Here is a 22,331-nt window from a genome sequence, read left to right as displayed (position 1 = left end):
TGACTTTGCAGGGCTCTGTCTCTCCAGCAGCTTTGTGCCCCAAGAGCTACTTTTCAGAACCTCTTAACTTCTTCTCCTGGCTGTACTGAGAAAAGGGCTTCGGGGGGATCCTTAACGTGGTTCATGATAAAGTCGGTGCTGGAAACCAGGAGAATCTCCGACACCAAAGGTGCCTCCCTTAACCCCGCGCCTCTGGGGCGTGTGGACACGGTACCAGCCGCCCAGGAAGGCAGGAACTTCAGAGGCGGCGGCAGGTGCCAGGGTGTGGCTGCGGTTGTCTCCCTTTTCCAGCAGAAGGAGCCACCTCCGAGTGGGAGAGACAGACCCACAGAGTCAGAGAGGGAGGGGGGGCTGGGTGGGGGTGGGGGCGGGAGACGGAGGGAGGGAGGGAGGGAGGGAGGGAGGGAGGGATAAGAGGGCGGCCGGGGGCGGGGGCGCTGGGGAAGCCGGGGAGGCTCGGCTCGCACGCACGCCGCCTCTGTTTGTACACAGTGCGCTCGGGGCGGCTCGCTGGCTCCCCGCCCTCACGCTTCATTGTTCTCCAAGTGGCCAGCCCCGCAGCCCAGACCCGGAGAGACGCCCCAGCTGCGCCGGCGGAGCGGCCAGCCTGCGATCTCCGGAGCGGGTGACCTGGAGCCCCCGACTCCCGCGCCCCACCCGGGCCGCCCAGCCCCAGCCGGGACCCACCCGCAGCGGAGGCTGAGACCCGCCGCTGCCAAAGCTCGCCCACCTCTGCGCCAGAGCGCAGGCGAGAGCAGGAGAGACAGCCCTCCCTTCGGGCACACACTCTTCCTCGCCCTCTCCAAGAATTTGTTTGAGGAAGCGCTGCAGGAAGAAGACATCTTCCTGAATTCACGGCCAGGGGCGGGGTTGCTGCTGGCCTGCGGTGCCACCTCGGGCACGTGCCCCCCCTGCTCCATCGCCTGCCCAGCCGGGGTCAAGTCCCGGAGAAGGGATCATGAAGCCCTCGTTGGCCGCTTGGCTCTTGGTCGGGCTCAGCTTCTGTGTCCCCCAGTTCTGCAAAGGTGAGGAGTCTCCCCCCCACCCCACCCACCCGCGCTGCCGCCACTGGGTGCAGGACACAGGGGAATGCCGTGCCTGGCGCTGGAGGTGCTCCCCTGGACTTGCCAGGGGTGGCGGGCTGCGCGGAGGAGGCAGCACGCCCTGGGCTCTCCGGAAAAGTGCCCTTAAAGTCAGAGCAAGTGCGTGGGGTTGAGCAGGAAAGAGGGTGCGGTAAGGAGGTGAGATTGGGGGAAGAAGGGAGGCAGGAGGGAAGGAACGTCGCTCTTGGGCACCACAGATTCTCACTCGGCCCGCTGGAGCCCTCCCTGAGCAGTGCCGGCCAAGGACGGTGCTGTCCGGAGCCCCGCTAGGCACCCCGGGTGGGCATTCCTGGGGTGGGGCTGGGCTCAGCTCATCTAGTTGAAAAGGGAAGTGGCTGGAGAGGCGCGGGACTGTCTGCCCCCGGGGTGCAGAGCTTTGGCACGAGGCTGGGCTGAGCCTTTTGCAACCCAAACCTCACTCCGGGAGTTTGGGCTGAGAGTGAGATGGAGAACTGTCCGACAGACAAGTCAGTTCTGCTTTCTTCCTCCTCTCCATCCTCGGAGGCAGCCTCGGCTTCAGAAAACCCCGGGGAAGCCACCTCTCCTCTAATCCTAGGGCCTCAGGCTTTGCTCAGCCTCCCTTCTGTGCAAGCTTCACTCTTGGAAATGGAAAATCATGCGGTGCGAGGTGACCCTCGTGTTCCGCCCAAGAGCGGAAAAGTTGTAAGAGCTGGCCTGCCGGTGCTTTCCATGATTTGTGTGAAATAAACCAGCCTGTTGGGGAGAAAAAAAGAGGACCAGGACGCGTCTCCTGCTGAGCTGTGACTTCCAGGTCCCTTGCGAGGGGTCCCTTATCCACACAAGCCCTGGGCCGGCCCCCTATCTCTGCAGCGGCGGGGGCTGACGGGGGCGTGGGAAAAGGGCAGAGGGAGCCGTGGGGCTCTGGGGAGGCCGGGGGAGGGGTTGCCCCCCTGCACTCCCGGTGCCGGCAGCCCCTTCTGAAGAGCCCGCAGGCTGCTTCGCGGAGAGCTGAGTGCACTGCCTGGTTTAAAATACTCTGCCTCTAAGAAGGGGGAGTTGGATGGAAAATGTGTTGACTAGAATTCATGTGAGGTTGCATACTGAATGAATATTCTGCACCATCCGTCCACGCACCCGTCCTTCCATTTGTTTCGCCGGACAATTGTGTGCTCTGGGGCTACTGTTCGCCCGCGATCCTGGCCACATGCCCTCCCGCCCCGCCAGGAGCTGTCTGCTGCCTCTCCTCCCTCGGCCTCCTCCCCCCCTCCCTCCCCCGGGATGAGGCTCTTTCCCCCGCGGGTAGGCGTGTGTGTAGGTATGAACCTCGCCTGCATTTAACAAGTGCCCTTCCAGGGATCAGGCAGAGGCAGCCACCCCGCTGAAGGTTGCGGAATGGTAATGGCTCCATAGTTGCTCGGTGGAGTCCCCAGCGATACGAAAAAGATTGTGTTCCCACCACCAATATTTTCCCTTTCTCTTATTTCCCGTCTGAATTGCTTTTGTACTTTGATCCTTTAGCTGGAGGAAGAAAGGGGGAGCTGCAGGCACTCCGTCTTTCCTCCTCCCTTCCCCACCTCCGTTCCTGCTCCAAACACGAAAACACACACATTCACCCACTCACACGCACCTACAAGGTGCCACGCTCTGTCCCAGCTCCGAGGTGGAGGCCACGGCGCCTTTAGCATGCGTGGCCACTGGGTCCCTGTTGCCTTGTTTGGTCGGGGTGAGGAGCCCTTGGCAGGATGAGTCTCAGCTCGCTGCAGCCCAGAGCGCTGCCTCCTAGGTACCAGGGTTAGGGCACAGTTTACCCCGCCAAACAACACACCTTGGTGAGGTTGCCTGGCCTCCCATCAGGCTCCTAGACAATGCCAACAGCTGTGCACTCCAGAATCTTCAGTAGGGTTCTCTTTTGTCAGCCAGCCTGTAGGGAGAGGGATTTAGGAAAAAACACCATTTTCCATGAGCAATTTATGTTAAACTTGCACATTTCCACTTTATTCTCCTTCAGCCCTGCAGAAGGCAGAGTGCAGCTTGCATGACAGCTCCAAACGATTAAACTTTGAGCAAAGTTATTAAAGCTGGTGCTAACACTTAGAATTTCCCTGCACCTTCCCTGCCCCCCGCCCACCCCCCTGCACACATATCATTTATCCAGTGTATGCCTTTTAGAAATTGGAGTTTCCCTGTGTGGGTTGCAATTTCCCTGCATTAATGCCTGGGATTTGATAAGGACGTGTAATTCCTTTTATTAGTTATTTTTATTTTAAAATTAAGCCAATGGATCAGATTGAATATTTTATTAACTCTTAAATTATTCATCATTATGGGTTGCTCTACAAAATCCAATAACATGCATACAGTTGCAGCAAGCACGTGACATCTTATGCAATCTGTCCCTTTGCCTGCAGTTTGTGCTTGAAGTCTTTAGCAAATGGCACTGTCTAAAGATGTCTAGACACTTCCCAAATACTCTGAATCATCGGTATTTACATTTCCTTTTTAAATAAATGGTGATTTTTAGTTAATTCTACGTGAAAATAAATTAGTAGCTGAGCAATCTCACTGGAGATAAGAACACTATGCTTAGTAGCTGAGCAATCTCACTGGATAACAACACTATGCTTCTATGATTATACTAGTATAGTAATATTTATGCTGAAATAACAGTTTTTTATGTGTTTAAAATTATTACATATTAGTGTCTTCATTACCTAATTTACATAACCGTTAATTTTATACTTTAAAGATAAATGCTAACTTTAGATTCCTGTTGAAACCTTTAAAAATAATTTTGAGATGTTGAAGTCATAATTAAGGAAATATTAAGTATCCTGCTGTGACTATTTCAAACTAATGCAAAATCTTGGCCATGTCATCCACTCTCATGGTGCAACGTACATTTTTCCCCCCTTCTGCGCATGAACATTTTTTTCCTGAACATTATTGTTGAAATATTTCCTTAGAATTGAAATGCATTTTGTTTTAAATTTATATGATTTTGGGACAACATTTATAATAATACAAACTAATGATTAAAAATTAAAATAGCCTATTCTCTCTAGGTTCTTGAAGTAACAAAGATCTTCAAAACCAGGCAAATTTATAGCACTTCTCTAAATTAAAACTCTGTTGTATTTTTCTCAAATATTTTAAGATTATTATTGATATAAAACATGTATTCAGGATTTAGGATATTTTTAATGTTACTAATAACATTTGCTTTCATTGCTGGATACATATGATTTCTCCTCACAAAATTATAGCAGCATAAAGGGATAAAGTATACATGACTGAAATGGCTTGGTTACTCACAACTATTACAAAATATAAGTTAATAGTTTTGACAGCCTACATTTGTAGCCCATACTCCTAATTTCACTGATATTGAGATAAAAATGTTAATTAGGTAATTTATTTTTAAAGTTTTATCTTTTGCAGGGTTTTGAATGGGATGGACTGTATATGCTATCATTTGTGTACTGTTTTAAAAACGTGCTAAATTCAAGTTTCTAAAGCCCAAGAAACTAATTCTAATATTTGGTCTTCACTGAACACACTTGCAGGTGCAATAGCATTGAGTATGATTTATGATGTAGTAGGTTCATTTTACTGTATTCTGGCCAAAACAAAACAAACCAACAACAAAAATGCAGGATTCGGAGCACAGTTCAAACCAGAGTAAGTCAGAATGAATAGGTAGTGAGTAACAAATAAATTTTGCAAATATGTAATCAATGGTATGGCTTCCATCACAGCTAATAAATTTACTCTTTATATAGTTGAGTTTATTTCCTAAGTAGTTTGCAAACTGGCATTGTATGGTTGTGGCAGGGGAAAGAGTAGAAAATCAAAGCCAAACCATTCCTACTATTCAGTTCTCATCTGCATTTTTAATGAAGATGCCTAGTATGTTTTCCTTTTTTTAAATCATTGCCCATGTAATGACTTTAATATCTGTTGGTTAATCAAAGCAAACAAGTATTTATCTACAAAAAATCAAATGGTTACCCATGTTGAGTATTTTCTCATAGTTATGCGATAATGCTAGAAATTAAGTAAATACTTAAACTGAATGAATCACCACTTAATTGTCACTTAAAATACCTCCAAGAAGTCTGATTTGAGAGAGTTGTCGAAAGAAAAGTAGATTGGGATAAAGTCTGCCCTTGCCAGCAGGTGTCAGAATAATCAGTGAAGATCTTTTAAAGCAAAGCTGGAGAAAATAAAAGAGGTAAACTAGTAAATGCTAATCTGCAAATCCACATAAAGATAAAATGTCCCACACTTATTTTGTTATATAAAGGGCATATGAAGTAATAGGTCAAACTTAATTGTATGAAACTTATCTTATTAGTGCTCCCCTGAAAAAGAGGACCCACTGCTTGTACCACGGACTTTAACTTGGAAACAAGGTTGCTGTTATTGCCACAAACAAGCCCATGTCTAGGTTAAACTGCTATATCTCAGGGGTCTCCTGAGTACATTCAGAGGAAATGCTCATGATTTTATGAGGTGCTTACAGCAAAACAACTATTATTGAAATGTTTGGCATGCTTTTAAGCTTGTTCTTCATACCAACTGAATGTATTATAAATAAAAGTTCTGCTATAATGACTTCTAGCTACATATTATACATATCTATAGTCCTGGCAAGAGATACCTGCATATCCTTTTCTATAACAATGATGAAGTATATGTTTTCTTAGAGTTTGTAAGTTTCTAAATAACGTAAGTTATGTGCCCAAAGGAGACTAAAGGACATGAAAAAGTTTTTTGTTTTTTTTAAAATATATTTTATTGATTTTTTACAGAGAGGAAGGGAGAGAGATAGAGAGTTAGAAACATCGATCAGCTGCCTCCTGCACATCTCCCACTGGGGATGTGCCCGCAACCCAGGTACATGCCCTTGACCGGAATCGAACCTGGGACCTTTCAGTCCGCAGGCCGACGCTCTATCCACTGAGCCAAACCGGTTCCGGCATGAAAAAGTTTTATTACCCATTTTGGCCCATATGAAACCTTACAGATGTGCCTATTGTGTATCAAGTTGTCAGTCAGTTGACATCATTTATTTGTTTTTAATGGATCCTTGCCTGATAACCTTTTCTTCTGGCATCTGCTGATACAGCCCTTAAAACCAGGTTACAGATTCACCAGAACACCATTTTACAAGTTCTCTCAGTTTTTTGTACAGTCGCTGACACCATGCAAACAGTCTGTCTCCAGTGGCATCTTTTCTGTCAGAGTCCTCCTAAAATAAAAATTCTCTTTCTCTCCCTCTCCATCTTTTCCCCTCCTCCCCCGTCACACCCCCAATATTTCCTTGCTCGATAGCATCTCTAGGGCATAGTATTCACTATAAAATTCTGTCATCATTCTTAAAAGGTCGCAAATCTCCCAGACTAGAACTTGAAATTTATTCTCTTGTGAGGGGGAAAAAAAAGATGACAAGATGAAGCCTCTACTACTAAATCCTGAGGTTTAAAACATAAATGGAAATAAATTAGGATCTGAATTACGGAGCAACTTAGGATTTCACAACTTGATTTTGAAATGCAATTTTTGGACTGGAACATGCGGTGCCCCCCTGGGCAGACTGGTTCCTGGGTTCTTTGTCCATGGGAATCGAAGAATGAATCCACGGACAGAAGGTGGTATAGCAAAGGTGGATATTTATTAAAGAACAAGTACAGATTCCCACATGGGGAGGGGGAAGAGTCCCACTGAGTCCCTGTTTCTATGGTTTATAAAGGCTGTAGATCTTGGTGCCTTGATATTCCCTCTGATTGGTCACTATTTCCTTGGACTGGTTACTATAGTCCAACGGTTCTCAACCTGTGGGTCGTGACCCTTTGGGGGTCGAACGAACCTTTCACAGGGGTCGCCTAAGACCATCGGAAAACACATATATAATTACATATTTTTGTGTGATTAATCACTATGCTTTAATTATGTTCACTTTGTAACAATGAAATTGGGGGTCATCACAACATGAGGAAATGTATTAAAGGGTCGAGGCACTAGGAAGGTTGAGAACCACTGCTCTAGTAACTTGTGAGCTCAAAGGTTGAACCTCACTTGGGACATGTGAGGTTCCCCCCCCTTTTCTTATTGTTTTCCTATTCCCTTTGGGGTTTCTACTCCTTTTGGATGAAGGGCTTCCTTCCCTTTATTTTGTAAATATAGACCTTTTGCTGTTTCCAGCTCCCTCATTCAATGGAAATGTACCTGTTTCGGCTTTTCAGCTTCCCTATTCCAGCTTCGGCCACGCCAACCTTTCGGACCTCAGGGTCCACCAGTGGTCCCTGGACCACAGATTGGCAACCGCTGCCCTGTTCTATGGAAATATACCTTCTGCTGCTCTGCAGCCCTGTGCTTCTTCCGTTGGTCCTCTTAATTTCTAAAATTTCTAAATCTGTCCTTTTCACCCCTAAAAATTCCTGTTTCAATTTGATCGCAGTGACCTGCCTACATGTATCAGCTGGGCAAATACTTATATTCACTGTACTTGTAGTGAAGTTTTCCTGCTTTGCCTGTAGCTTTGATGCTTAGCACATAGCTAAGAACCTAGAAGAAAATATAAAAAAGTTCTGATCACCTCAAATAGTTACAATGTTTAGGCCTTAGATCATATAGAAAAGACTGTTGCTCTTGGCTTTTAAGTTCCTGGGCTCTCTTTCAACCAGATCCAGAGAATGAAGGGCATATGAAGTCACAGGTCAGACTTAATCAGAGCAATAAAAGGTGGCAGCTGATACAGGAGACTGAAAAAGTATATGCAAAAGCAGTGATAGCTTGCAGGGTAAAAAACTGGGGACATTTGTTGGGGAGTGGGTTTGGCTAAATTTAAAGGCCGAAAGGCATTACTGTGTAAGAATATCATAGCATTTGGGGCCGGTATTGGTCTTGCATTCTAGACACAGACTCACTGCAATGTGTTTAATATTTTGCAGTACAAAGGCAGTAAAATGTATGCGTCATCGAAGAGATTTTGTAAAAAGTATTTAAGCTTGAAAACCTGCCTAATGGTGAAAGAGACAGAACTCTGAAGAATTTGGATGTTTGAAAACTTTGTTTTACCATCATGCCAGAGAAAATGTTATTATATATTTTGTATTGATTTCCCCCCTATAGTAATGAATGAAGGTATCACAAAACATATTACTCAATTTTGTAGAGAAGAAGTGGACCTCAGAATGCAGATAAAATGTCCCACACTTATTTTGTGATATTTTAGAAGTAAATGTACTGTTATTTTGTTGTGAAATATGCATTAATATATTGATAGTAACTGCATAGGATTTGTTCAATGGAAGATTTAACATTGCATGAAGTGGAATGGGAGATTTTGTGTAAAAAAATTTAAGTAAGGGTTTTTTAAAGTACTAAAGCACTTTTGAATGTGATTATTAATATGGAGAAAGATTGACTCTATATCTTAGCTTTACTTTTTCAATTTTTTTAAAACAAGCTTGTATCAAACTGATTGATTTCTTTAAAAATAATTTAATATGGTATAACAGTGAATAGATTGGAAGGCCAAGGTTTTAATCTCTTGTTAGATGATATTGTGCTTAATTTGAAGGTAATCCCTTTAAGGTTTATACTTGGTATTTGATAAAGTCATTTATTTGGGAATGCAAAATAATCCTCTTAAATCTCTTCTTATACTGAGGTCAGGAAGAACATTTACATTCTACTGATGCTGGAGATTACATGAAGACAACCAGGGTAAAATGGGCTCATGACTCTTGAGCAGAGAAGACTAGAATAGTCAAATGAACATTAGAGGATGTTTGTATTTGACGCAAGTTGACAGATCTCTCTTGGTAATGGCAAGCAGTCTCCCACCTCTGTGTCTTCTATCTGTGCTCTCACACCTTTGATGCCGTTCTGTCCTCACATTTTTCTACCCAAATGTGCATTGAACTCAGATTTTATCCACACTACTTTTCTTGTTTGTTTAGCCACCTTTTTCCTTTCCATAGTTTAACTTTTGTATTGTAGACACAAGCTTTTTTGAAATGTTGTCTACAGACAAACAAAAAGCAAATTACCATTCAAAAATGCTTTAATATTTATATGCCAAGTTCTTATTTTATATTTTGTGCTTCCTACAGAGCCAGGGCTTAGAACAGTATCAGGCAAGACAAACAACACAACTAAACAATGACAACAAAATCCAAAAGATACAGTCTATATATTGAAATGAATGGAGCTACCCTATCTCCCCCAAATCAGTGTTCCATAAATATATATACATTTTAAACAGAAGTATATTTTTTATATTAAAAAAAAGCCAAAAGTAGTTTCAAGAACTTTGTTTTTCAGTTTTCACAACCTGTGTTGTAGATGAACCTACTTTGAAAATGCTGCTCAGTGCTCCTGCGAGAGCTTGTTTAAGATACAGTGTTAACATTCAGGCATGATATGGAGTGCTTTTTATGTTCCTGATGCATCATCAATTAAAGAAAAGCTACCGCTAAGTGATAGATTACTTTGTTAGATACAAAGTTCTGACATTTCAGCTAACTTTACTTTTGAATTAGAAATTTTTCAGGTATCATTTTCCCTTTTCCTTTCTTCTCTTTACTTGGGGACCCCCACTATATCAGGTTAAATATCTTGCTAGACAAGTTAACAAGGGGCATTCATTCTGATATATTTATAAGTACAGTGAATAAGGATAGTATTTATTGAGTGCATGCTATGTGTTTCATCTTTGATTCTCACAATAATTCTGAGGCAGGTATTATTATTATTTACATACGAATGGTATAATGAAGGGACAGAGAGGTTAAATAATTTCCTAAGAGAACATAACTACTAAGTATCCTGTTAGAACTAGAATCCAGTTTAAATCTAAGCCTATTCTCTTAACTACTAAACCACTCTGAGTGACACAACTTGTGTGTCATGGGTATATTTTGTTAAATAATTTTATGACTTATAAAGCACACATTATGTCTAATAACTATGGTAGATTATTTTGGGAGGGGTAAATTATACTTATTCTCTTGGGACAATGTTTCATAATTTTTCAAATTTAAGTTGGTAAAATGTCATACTTTTCACATTCAGAAATAAGGTAATGTGTCTTTCACAATAATGTAACACTAGTAAGAATATGATGATGGGAGATATAAGAGCGCTTCGGAAGTGATTCAAAGCACATTGTCTTCAAAATCTTGCTACTCAGTTTTATTTCGACATGATCTTTATGATTTGTTTTGGTTTCTGGGCTGCCATGCTCCTCGGCATTGTACCGTTGTTTATTCAATAAGATGTGTGGAGCTTGCTTTCTCTGTGGTTTTCAGATACATAATGTAGGCCAAAGTGATCTTAAAGGTTAACAAGGTTTTTATTTCTGCTGATTTAATGAAGGCTTTTAATTTGCCTCACATCCCGTCCTCATTTAATTTGATTTCTATATAATTTATTAAGCAGTTTTAGCCAAACAAAAGCACCAAAGAGTCTCAAACCACATCAGCTAGAAAATTACATTTTCTAGTTTATTTTCATAATTACTTATCCAAAATATGGTTTATTTTTTAAAAACTAGAATTGGATTAACTTGGAACATTTTATAAAATAATGAAAATTATATCATCTAATAATAGATCACCTTATTAATATCTTTTGTATAGTTGGTACAATATTTAATAGTTGAAATGGACTTCCAATGTTTTGTTATATTTATTTCCCAATAGTAGTAGTAGTAATAATAATAATAATAATAATACAATAGTTAACATTTCTTAAGCATTTCATATTGTTATTCTAGAAAACATCCTAGAAGGCATTCTTTTTCTTTGTCTTTTTTCTTTTTTAAATCCTCACCTGAAGACATGTTCATTGACTTTTAGAGAAAGGGGAAGAGAGAGATAAAAACATCGTTGTGTTGCCTCCTGTACATGCCCCCTGCCTGCGTCTACCAGGGATTAAACCTACAAACTAGGTGTATGCCCTGAGTGGGAATTAAACCCCTGACCTCTTGGTGCAGAGGAGGTCACTCCAACCAACTGAGCCTCACTGGCCAGGTCCAGAGAAGGCATTCTTAATCTCATTTAACTAATAAGGAGACTGACCTTCAAAAAGTCACATGACCTATAATTCAGCATGACCTGTAATTCAAGCAACCAATGACAATTTGAACTTGACTCTACATGTTCCCATTCCAATTTATTTTTTATTCTTTTCTGTTATACCACTTTGCTTGTGTAAATTATAGTTGTGTTTTTTTTCTCAGTTCTTGGACTCATAAAACGAGAAGGAGGAGTTGGTGTACTGCTATTTGCCTTTTAGAAAAATATTTCAAACTGCTCCTCAGCCCAACATTAGCACTTTTTTTGCCATCAGCTTATACCACTTCCCTTCCTCTTGGGAGCCCAAGTAACCATCATGATATCTTGAACTCCCTCAGTGACTTCAAAACTTTGTTTCTTCTCTAATATTTGTTCCCTTAAAATTTTTAACACATAAACTTGTGACCCTTATAACATCCTGGTGTTAAACTTCATGGAAGTTCCCAACACTAATGATCCCCATCTTCATTTTTAGGTACTTACTGGCAATGCTATTTCTTAGATTTTCATATCATGGGAGTTGTGCAGGTACCAGTACTTTAAATTCCTCAGGCTTTCCATCTCTTAACACAATCTTCTTTCTACCGCTTCTTACCTTCATTTCTATTGAACCCATCTTGTCGCTGCTCTAATTCTCAGTCCTCTTTTTCCCTCCTCTTTTCCAAACTAGTCTCTGTGGCAATCCATTTCAAGAGATATTCAACTATTTATGAATTTCTCAGCTGTGATGCTTTAACCATTTCTGCTTCATTAAGTTCCAAACTAAGGTAGTTTCCAAAGAACCTTTCCCATTTCTGGCACCAGAAAAGTGGAGTGCTGTCAAAAGGTAGTAGGATCCATTGGAAATCCTGGTGGAGCTGAAAGGTTAAGCTGGGGCCATAAAGGAAACGAGCAATAAAGATAGAAAGTAATGGTATGAGGAGTAAGATTATGGGGGATTGAAGTAATTACACTGTAGTTACAATTATTAATAACTGTATATTTTGGAGTATGATCATAGGAGTTATGATTGAGGGAGGGTAGAAGATCATTGGAAGAAAAGAGTCAAGACACAAATGGCCAGGTTTTGGAAAAAATCATCTATGTGGGTATTGAAATTCCCAAAAATTATGCCAGGAGAAATGTTGGAGAGAATGACAGTGAATTGGGAACAGAAATCTTCAAGGAATGAGGGCATATGGTACAGAAATCAGGAGATAACTATAATACGGTGGTAGGTTTGGAGAATAGAGGTATATGATGTGAGATTAAAACTGTGTGAGAGAACCTTCAGGAAGTCTCATTGAGGAGCAAGAGGGACCTAGGCCACATCTCAGGTCTAAAAGCTATGGGAGAGAAACTGGTATTTAGTTAAGAGGGCTACAGGGTAAGCAGTGACCCAGGGGAGAGCTGAATTCCTCTAGAGCAGGAACACATATAATAGCCCAGTCCCAGGCATCAGGCTCTTTGAAGGTCCTCATTCTACAGCGTTTAACACATTGCGCTCATTATAATAATTGATATGTCCCACTAAGAGTAACACATTTCAGCACATAAAATATGTTTTCGTATACAACAGCTCTTTTAAACCTCATAACTAACTCAGGGGTCATTATTTTCCCCCTACTTTACAGATAAGGAAAAAGACAGAGAATAGAGTAAGTGATCTGCACTAGAACACACACACACACAACCCACAACCCACAAAAAACTAGGTGTATGTCTTACAGACCGAAGTCCAGGACTCTTTACTATAACACAGCGGTGGGAGGATCCCTTCTAAAGCTCAGCTGGGCTAGGAAGATTTCTGCAGTTGTGCCCTGACCTACTTTGCCCTATTCAGACAGGCCTCTAGGTATTTTGAGGTCTGCATAGTTTAGGTTACTGGGAATGTCAATGTCTGCTTGGTGGCCTTCATCCTTGCCCATGTTTGAATTGCTTGTGGTCCTGATTGAAAAACAACATTATTACTAGGGGAATATTTCTCTTTCAGTTTTAACATACTCATAATTGTGCAACCTATTACACAAAGAATTCTTTTTCCTCTAATTTACATGTTTCAAATACTTATAAACCGTGATGTTTCTTCTTTGGTGTCTGACATGCTAAGTCATACATATTTTTTCCCTTTAATCTGGCCTTGTAAGCCATTCCTTTCAACATTTTAGTTGTTTCATTTGCAATCTGTCCAAGTAGCCTACATATTTATGCAAGAGGCTTGGGAAAATCTCAACAAAGACTTCCAGGGATGTGTTTCCCTAAATAATGCCACACACATTAGTCTGTTATATTTTGCAAATATATTCTTAATTTTTAATCTGTTGCTTTGCTATAATTATGTCTTTCTATCAGAACACATTTTTCCAAATAATACTTGTCCATGTCTTTTTTTATGACTTTATTTTGCATTTCTTTCACTGGAATTTTATTTAATTTTTTGATTCTGTATTTAGTATAATAGTTGTTACTTTTATATGGTGAATGCTCTGCCCACAGAATCTCAGAATAATTTAACTTCATTTGCTGACAATTATACTAATTCTAGAGGCCCAGGGCACAAAATTCATGCACTTGCGGGGAGGGCTTCCTCAGCCTGGTCTGCACCCTCTCTCAGTCCCGGAGGGAGCCCTGTGATCAATCGCCCAGCAGAGGGAGGCCCCGCCCACCCACTGCAGCAGCGCCAGCCAGAGGCCTGGGCCTCCCTTTTTGGGGCAATCACAGAAGCCCCCCCAGTTGATCCGCCCCGCGGCTGGTGGCCTGGGCCTCTCTCTGCAGGGCAACTGTGAGGCGGTGGCCTGGCCCCCCCACCAATTGTATCGCACCTGCCTTGGCTGGCCTGGCGCCAGTGCGTGTCATAGCATGGTTGTTTGGATGGTCGTTCTGCTGTTTGGCCGTTCAATCAATTTGCATATTATGCTTTTATTATTATAAATGCTATTTATTGCTATTTTTGTATCATGTACATAAATGCTAGATAATAATTTTTAATTGTTGGTGGGGAACCTGCAGGTAGCCCGTTGATCAGCTCATTTCCTCAGTGCACCCAGTTGCAATGCACACATTCCTCCCCTTAGTTCCCTGTTTTACATTTATTCCTTTTGAGGTCTTTAAGTACTTATTTTCTTGAATCTATCTTCTATCTCTATTTTTATTTTTTCCTCCTTCTATATTTATTTCTAGCTATCTCCTTCTGTATGTTGCCATTTTCTGCCTGTAGCTTCTTTCTCAGTTGAAACTACACACCTCCACACAATCTAATACCTCTGATCACCTTCTCCAAGTAATCAATGCTCCAACACATACACATTTACACACCATATACCCTTTACTCTCTATAACTCTTTATCTTTTAATTATAGTTTTTTTTTCAAAATTCATAGTGATATAAACACTTTTGTATTAGCTTCTTTATTTTCTGTCCTGTTTCCAATGTTTTGTAAACTCCACGTGGGCAGAACGGACATCCATTTTGTTTCTTAATATGTATTCAACTCCAAACATGGTGTTGTGCACAGGGTAGGTACTCAAATTATATTTGTTGACTGAATTTACACATTTATCAATGAATGAAAACCATGAATGGAAACAACGATGCTGGTATATAAATCTTTCCCTGGTTAAAAAATATGTTCCTTTGATAGATCCACTAACTTATTTAGTACCTTCTTATCTGTTTGATGCACTGATGCACTGACCTGTGATTTATGGCACAAGCGATACACTTTGAGAAAGCAGTAAATACTTTAGTAGTGGCAAACTCTAAGAGCTGACTGAATAATGACCTACCTGTTTCCATAGCTGTCTAATTTATAAACACCTTATAAGTAAGACTCAGGTTGTACCTTAAATGAGTAAATTCAACAAAATAGTTGCAATTGTATATAGAAGATAGTAAGGTTTAAACCAGTGGTTCTCAACCTTGGCTGCACATTAGAATCACCTGGGAATCTTTTTAAAAACCTGATTTCTGGGCCTCATCCTCCAGAAATTCTGTTTCTTTGTTACTAATGTTGTGGCCCCACCCGATAACAAAGAAACAGAATTTCCGGAGGATGAGGCCCAGAAATCAGGATTTTAAAAAGATTCCCAGGTGATTCTAATGTGCAGCCAAGGTTGAGAACCACTGCTTTAAACTGTCATTTTATTATCAAGGGTTGACAAGAAAAATACGTGCAACAAATTCAAAGCACTTGGTATTTTTAATTGTCAGGTGGGGGACCTGCAGGTAGCCCTTTGATCAGCTTATTTCCCCAGTGCACCTGTGATCAATCCTATACGCTCTACCAGCAATAACTGCCCTCCAATCGTAACTTCTTACCTTCCTCCCACCATGCATTCACACCTGCTGAACCCAGATGTACTTGGCAGAGGGGAAAAGAAGGCACCTGGAGCTGTGTCTGCTTGGGAGCCTCCAGAGCAGTGTAATGACAGTGTCTATGTCATGGCAAACTGCTGTTTATTCCCCTGTGGGCTACTGCACATCTACCTCTCTTAAATGCCTCAGTGGTTCTAAAACAGTTTGTATGCTTGTGACCCCAGTAATTGTGTGATTTCTACTCCTAGCCTGAAAGCTCTGAAAACTACATGTCTCTCTTTAAAACAGCCTATACAGCCAGGGATTGTGTCGAGTAAAAATTGTAAAATCGAATGCATTGCTCCTTTTTTATGTGATAGGAAAGAACTGTTGGCAATTTATTTTGAGGAGCAGTTAATTTCTTTTTCTTGTTCTACAGCTTTAATTATTTTTAAACCTATAAATATATACTCATTGAAGAAAAGTTTTAATGGTAACATTTTGGTATCTCTATTTATAGAGACTTGCTTCAAGTAATAAATATCTTGGATGGATCATGCCACATAGTTGTATAATTTATTTACCCGACAACTTTTATTGTGCAGAGATTGATGCCAAAGACTGTTCTGGGTGTTGAAATTACAACAATAAACAAACAGACCTAGGTTCTTTTTTCCAGAGAGCTCACACTCTAATGAAGGGAAGCAGAGAATAAACAAAGGGAGTTAATAGGTTACAAGGAAAGGTTAGGGGTTTCAGGAGTGGATTTAACTCATGTAGTTGTGCTCAATCAAGCCTCACTATTCAAAAAGTTAAGGAAGTGTGGTATATGTTGCAAGTATGTTGTCTTAAGCTTCATTTGTCTTTATATTGTATTTATTATTTTATGTGGTGTTAAAATAAATTTATTTTGTAAGATATATTAATATTTTTCATTATGATTTGCCTTTGGCATCATATTTAAGTGCATAGGAATTGCTCTTTGTTTTTCCCACCAAATGATTAGCTATGTGCCCCAACACAAATTACATCAAATGTTAGGAAATGAGGCATGTATCATATATTAAATTCTATGATATATTTGCATCAGTTCAGAGACTTACCAGGGTGCTTCTCTATTAGTGTGACAGTAGCATATAGTTTTAATTATTCTAAATTTGTAATATATTTGTGCCATCATATACAGTTATTTAAAAATATATCTGAATATGCTTTGCTAAATATTTTAATTGGGGTGCTTGCATATATTTTCATAAATGATATTTTAAGCTATGTGTATCAGGCTCGGTATAAAGGAAATGCTAAGTTGGTAGAATTAATTGGGAAATTCAGTTCCCTGGAAGATTTAAATATTATAAGAGTTTTATGTTTCTTGAAGTTTTGAAGTAACTCAGATATTAACCAATCTGATCTGCTTGCTGGGTATTTTTGTGAATACTGCTTCTAGGGTCTTTCTTAATCAATAGAGCACTCACTTGTTATCTATTGTTCATGTTTGATGATTTGTAATTTCTGATACAATAGAATACTTTAAGGATATCTTCTAGTTGATTAGCATATGTTATATATAGCATTAAAATGTTTGTGAAGAGTTTCATATTTATAAAAACAAAACATAATGCAGTAATCTATATATGATCTGATCATTACAAAGCAAAAAAAAAGTAAGGGTAAAACAAGATAAAGCTCATAGGCTCAGGAGTTAGGGTTTCAATTTCAACAGATAACTCACCTTGCTTTTTGAAAAAGGAGAAAAAAGCGAGGATTATAATAATAGAGCCTGACTCTTAGTGTTATTGTGAGGATTTAATACAGGTTAAGTGCTTAGAACAATGTCTGTAGCCCAAGATGGGCCATTATAATGATTAGATCTAACCCATATAATATGCTTATAGATCCTGGCACAATATAAACCCTCAATAAACACCAGGTATTATTTTCTTAATTGTGGTTGTGGCTATTACTGTAAAGAGGACAGTTACCATAGGACACATTAAGAGGAGAATGATATACTAGTAAGGAGAGGGTGGGAACTTGGATCTGTTTGACAAATTGGCTGATCATCAAAGTTGAGCAATCCTTGAATTTATCTGAAATATATTTTGTTTAGGTTCTGGCTTCAAAATATTTAATTTTGGGATATTTGGTTGCCATAGTACATTAGGGTTTTAATTAAAAAAAATGCCATAGACTGGGTAGATGATAAAAAACAGAAATTTGTTTCTCATCGTGCTGAAGGCTAAGAAATGCAAGATCAGTGTGCTGCCAAATTCAGTGTCTGGTGAGAGCCTGCCTGCTGTGTGTCTTCACATGGTTCATGAGCCAAGGGTGTTCTTTGAGGCTTCTTTTATAAGCCACTAATCTCATTTCTGAGGCCATCAGCCTCCTGATGTAATCACCCCCCAAAGGCCCACCTCCAAAACCCACCACATTGGTGAATGTAGTGCAAAGAGGTCCATAGTTTTGTCTTTAATAGAAAATCCTTCAATGTCTCCTAACTCACCAGGAGGTCCTTGCTTCCTTCATATTCTTCCCACACTATTTGCACTGATTCTCTACTCTGAATATAGGCTATAGGTGTGTCCTGATTTATAACCTGTAATAGAAACTTCTCCACTATTTTAGGTTATTTTTATTTCACAGTTTGACTTGGCAGTCTCAATTGTAAATACTGCGTATAAGAAAGCTGACAGCCTGAAAGCTCTTTGTAATCTACTTATTCGTGGCTAGAGTGTGTATGGTCAGTACTTAGTATTCAGAAAACTGCTATTTTTTGCCTTTAAGAAGTTCAAAAGTGTTTAAATATTTTTACTCAAAATAGATAAAATTAAGTAGATGTTGGACTAAAGGTCTTAAAATAATAGAATTCTGTTTGCATTTTAAAGAAGTGTCGACTATTATAGCTCATCCCCCTTCTGTTTCAGGAACAGCAAACAAAAATAACTTACTATTAAAACAAGACATTTAGGTCAAACACAAGATATAGATATGCAAACATGTGTTAAGGGTTAGAATAAAACTATATGGTTTTTTACAGAATGAATCAAGTGGTTTAGATGAATTAAGAAATAAATGATTATTCTGCCCAGCCAGCATGGCTCAGTGGTTGAGCTTCAACCTATGAACCAGGAGGTCCCAGTTCTATTCCAGAAGGTCTAATTCTATTCCTGGTCAAGGCACATGCCCAGGTTGCGGGCTCGATCCCCAGTGTGGGGTGTGCACCCAGAGGCAGCTGATCAATGATTCTCATTTCCATCTCTCTCTCTCTGTCTCCCTTCCTCTCTGAAACTACTATATATATATATATATATATATATATACACACACACACACACACACACACACACACACACACACACACACACAATGATTCAGGGTAGAATACTGCTAGGTCAATTTGAGTATTACAGGAGTTCTCCATAAAGGAATAATTGTAGCATGCAGATTCAGGATTATATCCCCATTTTAAGCTAACTTTGCATTGAGAGGTATCAAGAAATTGCTATTTCAAAATATTAGTGATGATTCATAAATAATTTTGAAATTGATCTTTACAGAAAAAAGCATGCTTCTCTAGGAATAATGAAATTAAATAATACTGAGTAGCAATCTTAATTGCATACCAAGTCCCTTTTGCAATAGAACATAACATATTTAATTGACATAACACCAAAGAGTAAAGATCATAGGACAAGAATTCCACTATTATCTATACGTATGATCTCATGTAGATACAGGTTTATGTAACTCTTCATCTGTATTAGTACTGTATTAGTACTAGTTTAGGTATCAAAAAGCTTAATCTTGGCCCTACCAAGAACTCACCTTGTGACTTTAAGCAAATGAGCCTAGTTTTCTTTTTTGGCAAAAATTGAGATAATAGTCTCTATACTATTTGAGAGTTGTGGTTGTTTTTACTTTTGACTTATTATAATGATCAGAATGTAAAGGAAGCCATATGTAAGGAGTGATTTTGAAGTCTGAAAACTGACATATAAATTGTCTGTTTTGGTGGTAGCTTCAAATTCTTGCTTTCTGTGCTTTTATAGAATCAGCTAATACTGGAATTCATGACAATCCCCAGTTTTTATAAGATAGTCCCTTCATTTATCTTTGCATGTTTATTAAGCATATTCTGATGCCATGAAAACATTTTTTAATTGATTTGAAAAGAGAGAGTGAGAAAACACAGCTTTGCTGTTTCACTTATTCATGTGCTCATTGGTTGATTCTTGTATGTGCCCTGTCCAGGAATCTAACTGGCAACCTTGGCATATTGGGATGATACTCTAACCAACTGAGCTACCCGGCCAGCTCCTCCTTAAAAACTCTTGTTGATTACAATTATTTGGAAAAGGAGCATAAACACACTTAAAAAATGGTGACAAATCTGACACATAGGTAGTCACTTCAATGTGAGAGTTTAACTGGTGAAGATCAGACTATGGGCAGCTCTCACATGTTAAAATGGGCGTATTCATATCCGATGTCCCCCAGTGTCCATGATTTCACTCCCCCTTTTAAACCTAAATTGAGAAATAAAGTGGCTTAGAAAAAATTTTTTTTTGTTCATACACATGTAGAAACTTAAGTTATTCTTTTATCCCCACTGACAAAATTTCTCTCTCTAGAGGGTCATCTTCTTTTCTGTTATGTTCCTGCAATCAAAAACTTCAACTTCTTTTTTTTATATATATATAATTAAGTCTTTATTGTTCAGATTATTACATTTGTCCCTCTTTTTTCCCCCTATAACTCCCCTCCTTCCAGTTCCCACCCCATCCTCCACCCTCACTCCCCACCCACTGTCCTCATCCATAGGTGCACGATTTTTGTCCAGTCTCTTCCCCCATCTCCCACACCCCTTTCCCCCCAAGAATAGTCAGTCCATTCCCTTTCTATGTCCCTGATTCTATTATAATCAACAGTTCATTCTGTTCATCAGATTATTCATTCACTTGATTCTTAGATTCACTTGTTGATAGATGCATATTTGTTGTTCATAATTTGTATCTTTACCTTTTTCTTCTTCTTCCTCTTCTTAAAGGATACCTTTCAGCATTTCATATAATACTGGTTTGGTGGTGATGAACTCCTTTAGCTCTTCCTTATCTGTGAAGCTCTTTATCTGACCTTCAATTCTGAATGATTAGCTTTGCTGGATAAAGTAATCTTGGTTGTAGGTTCTTGGTATTCATCACTTTGAATATTTCTTGCCACTCCCTTCTGGCCTGCAAAGTTTCTGTTGAGAAATCTGCTGACAGTCGTATGGGCATTCCCTTGTGGGTAACTGAGTTTCTTTCTCTTGCTGCTTTTAAGATTCTCTCTTTATCTTTTGCTCTTGGCATTTTAATTATGATGTGTCTTGGTGTGGTCCTCTTTGGATTCCTTTTGTTTGGGGTTCTCTGCGCTTCCTGGACTTGTAAGTCTATTTCTTTGACCAGGTAGGGGAACTTTTCTGTCAGTATTTCTTCAAATAGGTTTTCAATATCTTGCTCTCTCTCATCTTCTGGCACCCCTATAATTCTGATGTTGGTACGCTTGAAGCTGTCCCAGAGGCTCCTTACACTATCTTCGTATTTTTGGATTCTTTTTTCATTTTGCTTTTCCGGTTGGGTGTTTTTTGCTTCTTTGTATTTCAAATCTTTGACTTGATTCTTGCGCTCCTCTGGTCTGCTGTTGGGAGTCTGTATAATATTCTTTATTTCAGTCAGTGTATGCTTAGTTTCTAGTTGGTTCTTTATCATAACATCGAGGGTCTCATTAGATTTCTTGTAGATCTCATTAAGTTTATTGGCGGCTTCTAGACAGTTCTTGAGAGCCCTTAAAAGTGTGGTTCTGAACTCTATATCCTCCATGGACAATTTTGTCCTGTTTCTTTGTCTCCGCATTTTTTATGCTTTCTTGGTGCACCCCCTAGTGGTCTTTGTGCACAGTCTTGTTGTAGTTAAGCCTTGATTGTTGTAGTTGATACTGGGGGGATTTGACCCACAGGCCAACTGGCTGTGAGAATCAGCTGTGTCTGCAGTGAGAGAACTTCTGTCCTCTGGGGAGGTGCTAATCTAGCCTTTGCCTGAGGCTATCCGGCAAATGGCTCTGTGCAGGGCTTGGGCGGGGCTGGTCACACGGGATCAAACAGGGCGGGCAGAGCGAGCAGTTATGGCTGCTCTCAGTCCCGTCCCCAGAGGCTCTGCCTCTCAGAGTCCCAGCAACCGCTGCAAACCTCGGAGAGAAAGCTGCCCTCGCATTCCGACCGATGCCAGACAGCCCCGCTTCTCCCGTTTGAGTCTGGGTCCCTAGAGACTCGCCCAGAACTGGAGCTCAGAGCCTGAGCCTCCCTCCCGATTGAAAACGACAACCAGGCCCTCAGCCACCAGCCCGCTCCGCGGACACCTCCGCACCTTTGTATTTTCCACACTGTACCTCCTCTGAGCCTCAGTATGCTGTTCTCTTTCCTTCTAGTTGAAGAATTTCCCCTCAGCCAGCTTTCCTGTGGTTTTGGGTGATGTCCGTTCCGTCTTTTACTTGTATTTTTGAAGTGGTTGTTTGAGGCAGCAAACTCCGGTGTTTACCTATGCCGCCATCGTGGTTCCAAAAAACCCCCACAAAACTTCAACTTCTAATCCCAATGCCAGTCCACATTATGAGATTAATACAAATTTCCTTAAATATAACTATGCCATCATAGTGTTAAATATAACACTATTTAAAATATTTAACTAGTATTATTTAATTACTTCTAGAGAAGCATCCCTTATTTTGTTTCTGTAAAGCTCAATTTCAAAATTATTTATGGACCATCACTTATTTTTGAATAGCAATTTCTTGATACCTCTCAGTGCAAAACTTAGCTTAGATTCCAACACCAAAATGCAATCACATTATTGGGATCTCTCCCCCTCCTCCTCT

General features: G+C 40.2%; 1 protein-coding gene across 2 annotated transcripts in view; it reads left to right on the top strand.

Annotated features, from left to right (window-relative positions):
- The first annotated feature begins 408 nt into the window (after positions 1–408).
- Positions 409–22,331, top strand: part of EDIL3 (EGF like repeats and discoidin domains 3) — a 410,871-nt gene continuing 388,948 nt past the window's right edge. Inside the window, exon 1 of one of the 2 annotated variants that reach the window (XM_081090558.1) lies at positions 409–1,025. In XM_081090558.1, the coding sequence (XP_080946684.1) occupies positions 959–1,025 (67 nt within the window). In that variant the 5' untranslated portion in view covers positions 409–958. The remainder of the gene's footprint in view (positions 1,026–22,331) is intronic. The other variant, XM_081090559.1, reaches the window with a different exon arrangement.

The sequence above is a fragment of the Myotis nattereri genome (assembly GCF_964212035.1).
Source record: "Myotis nattereri genome assembly, chromosome: 4".
NCBI lineage: Eukaryota > Metazoa > Chordata > Mammalia > Chiroptera > Vespertilionidae > Myotis > Myotis nattereri.
The sequence above is the reverse complement of the archived record's forward strand: the minus strand, read 5'-3'. Positions and strand labels throughout refer to the sequence as shown.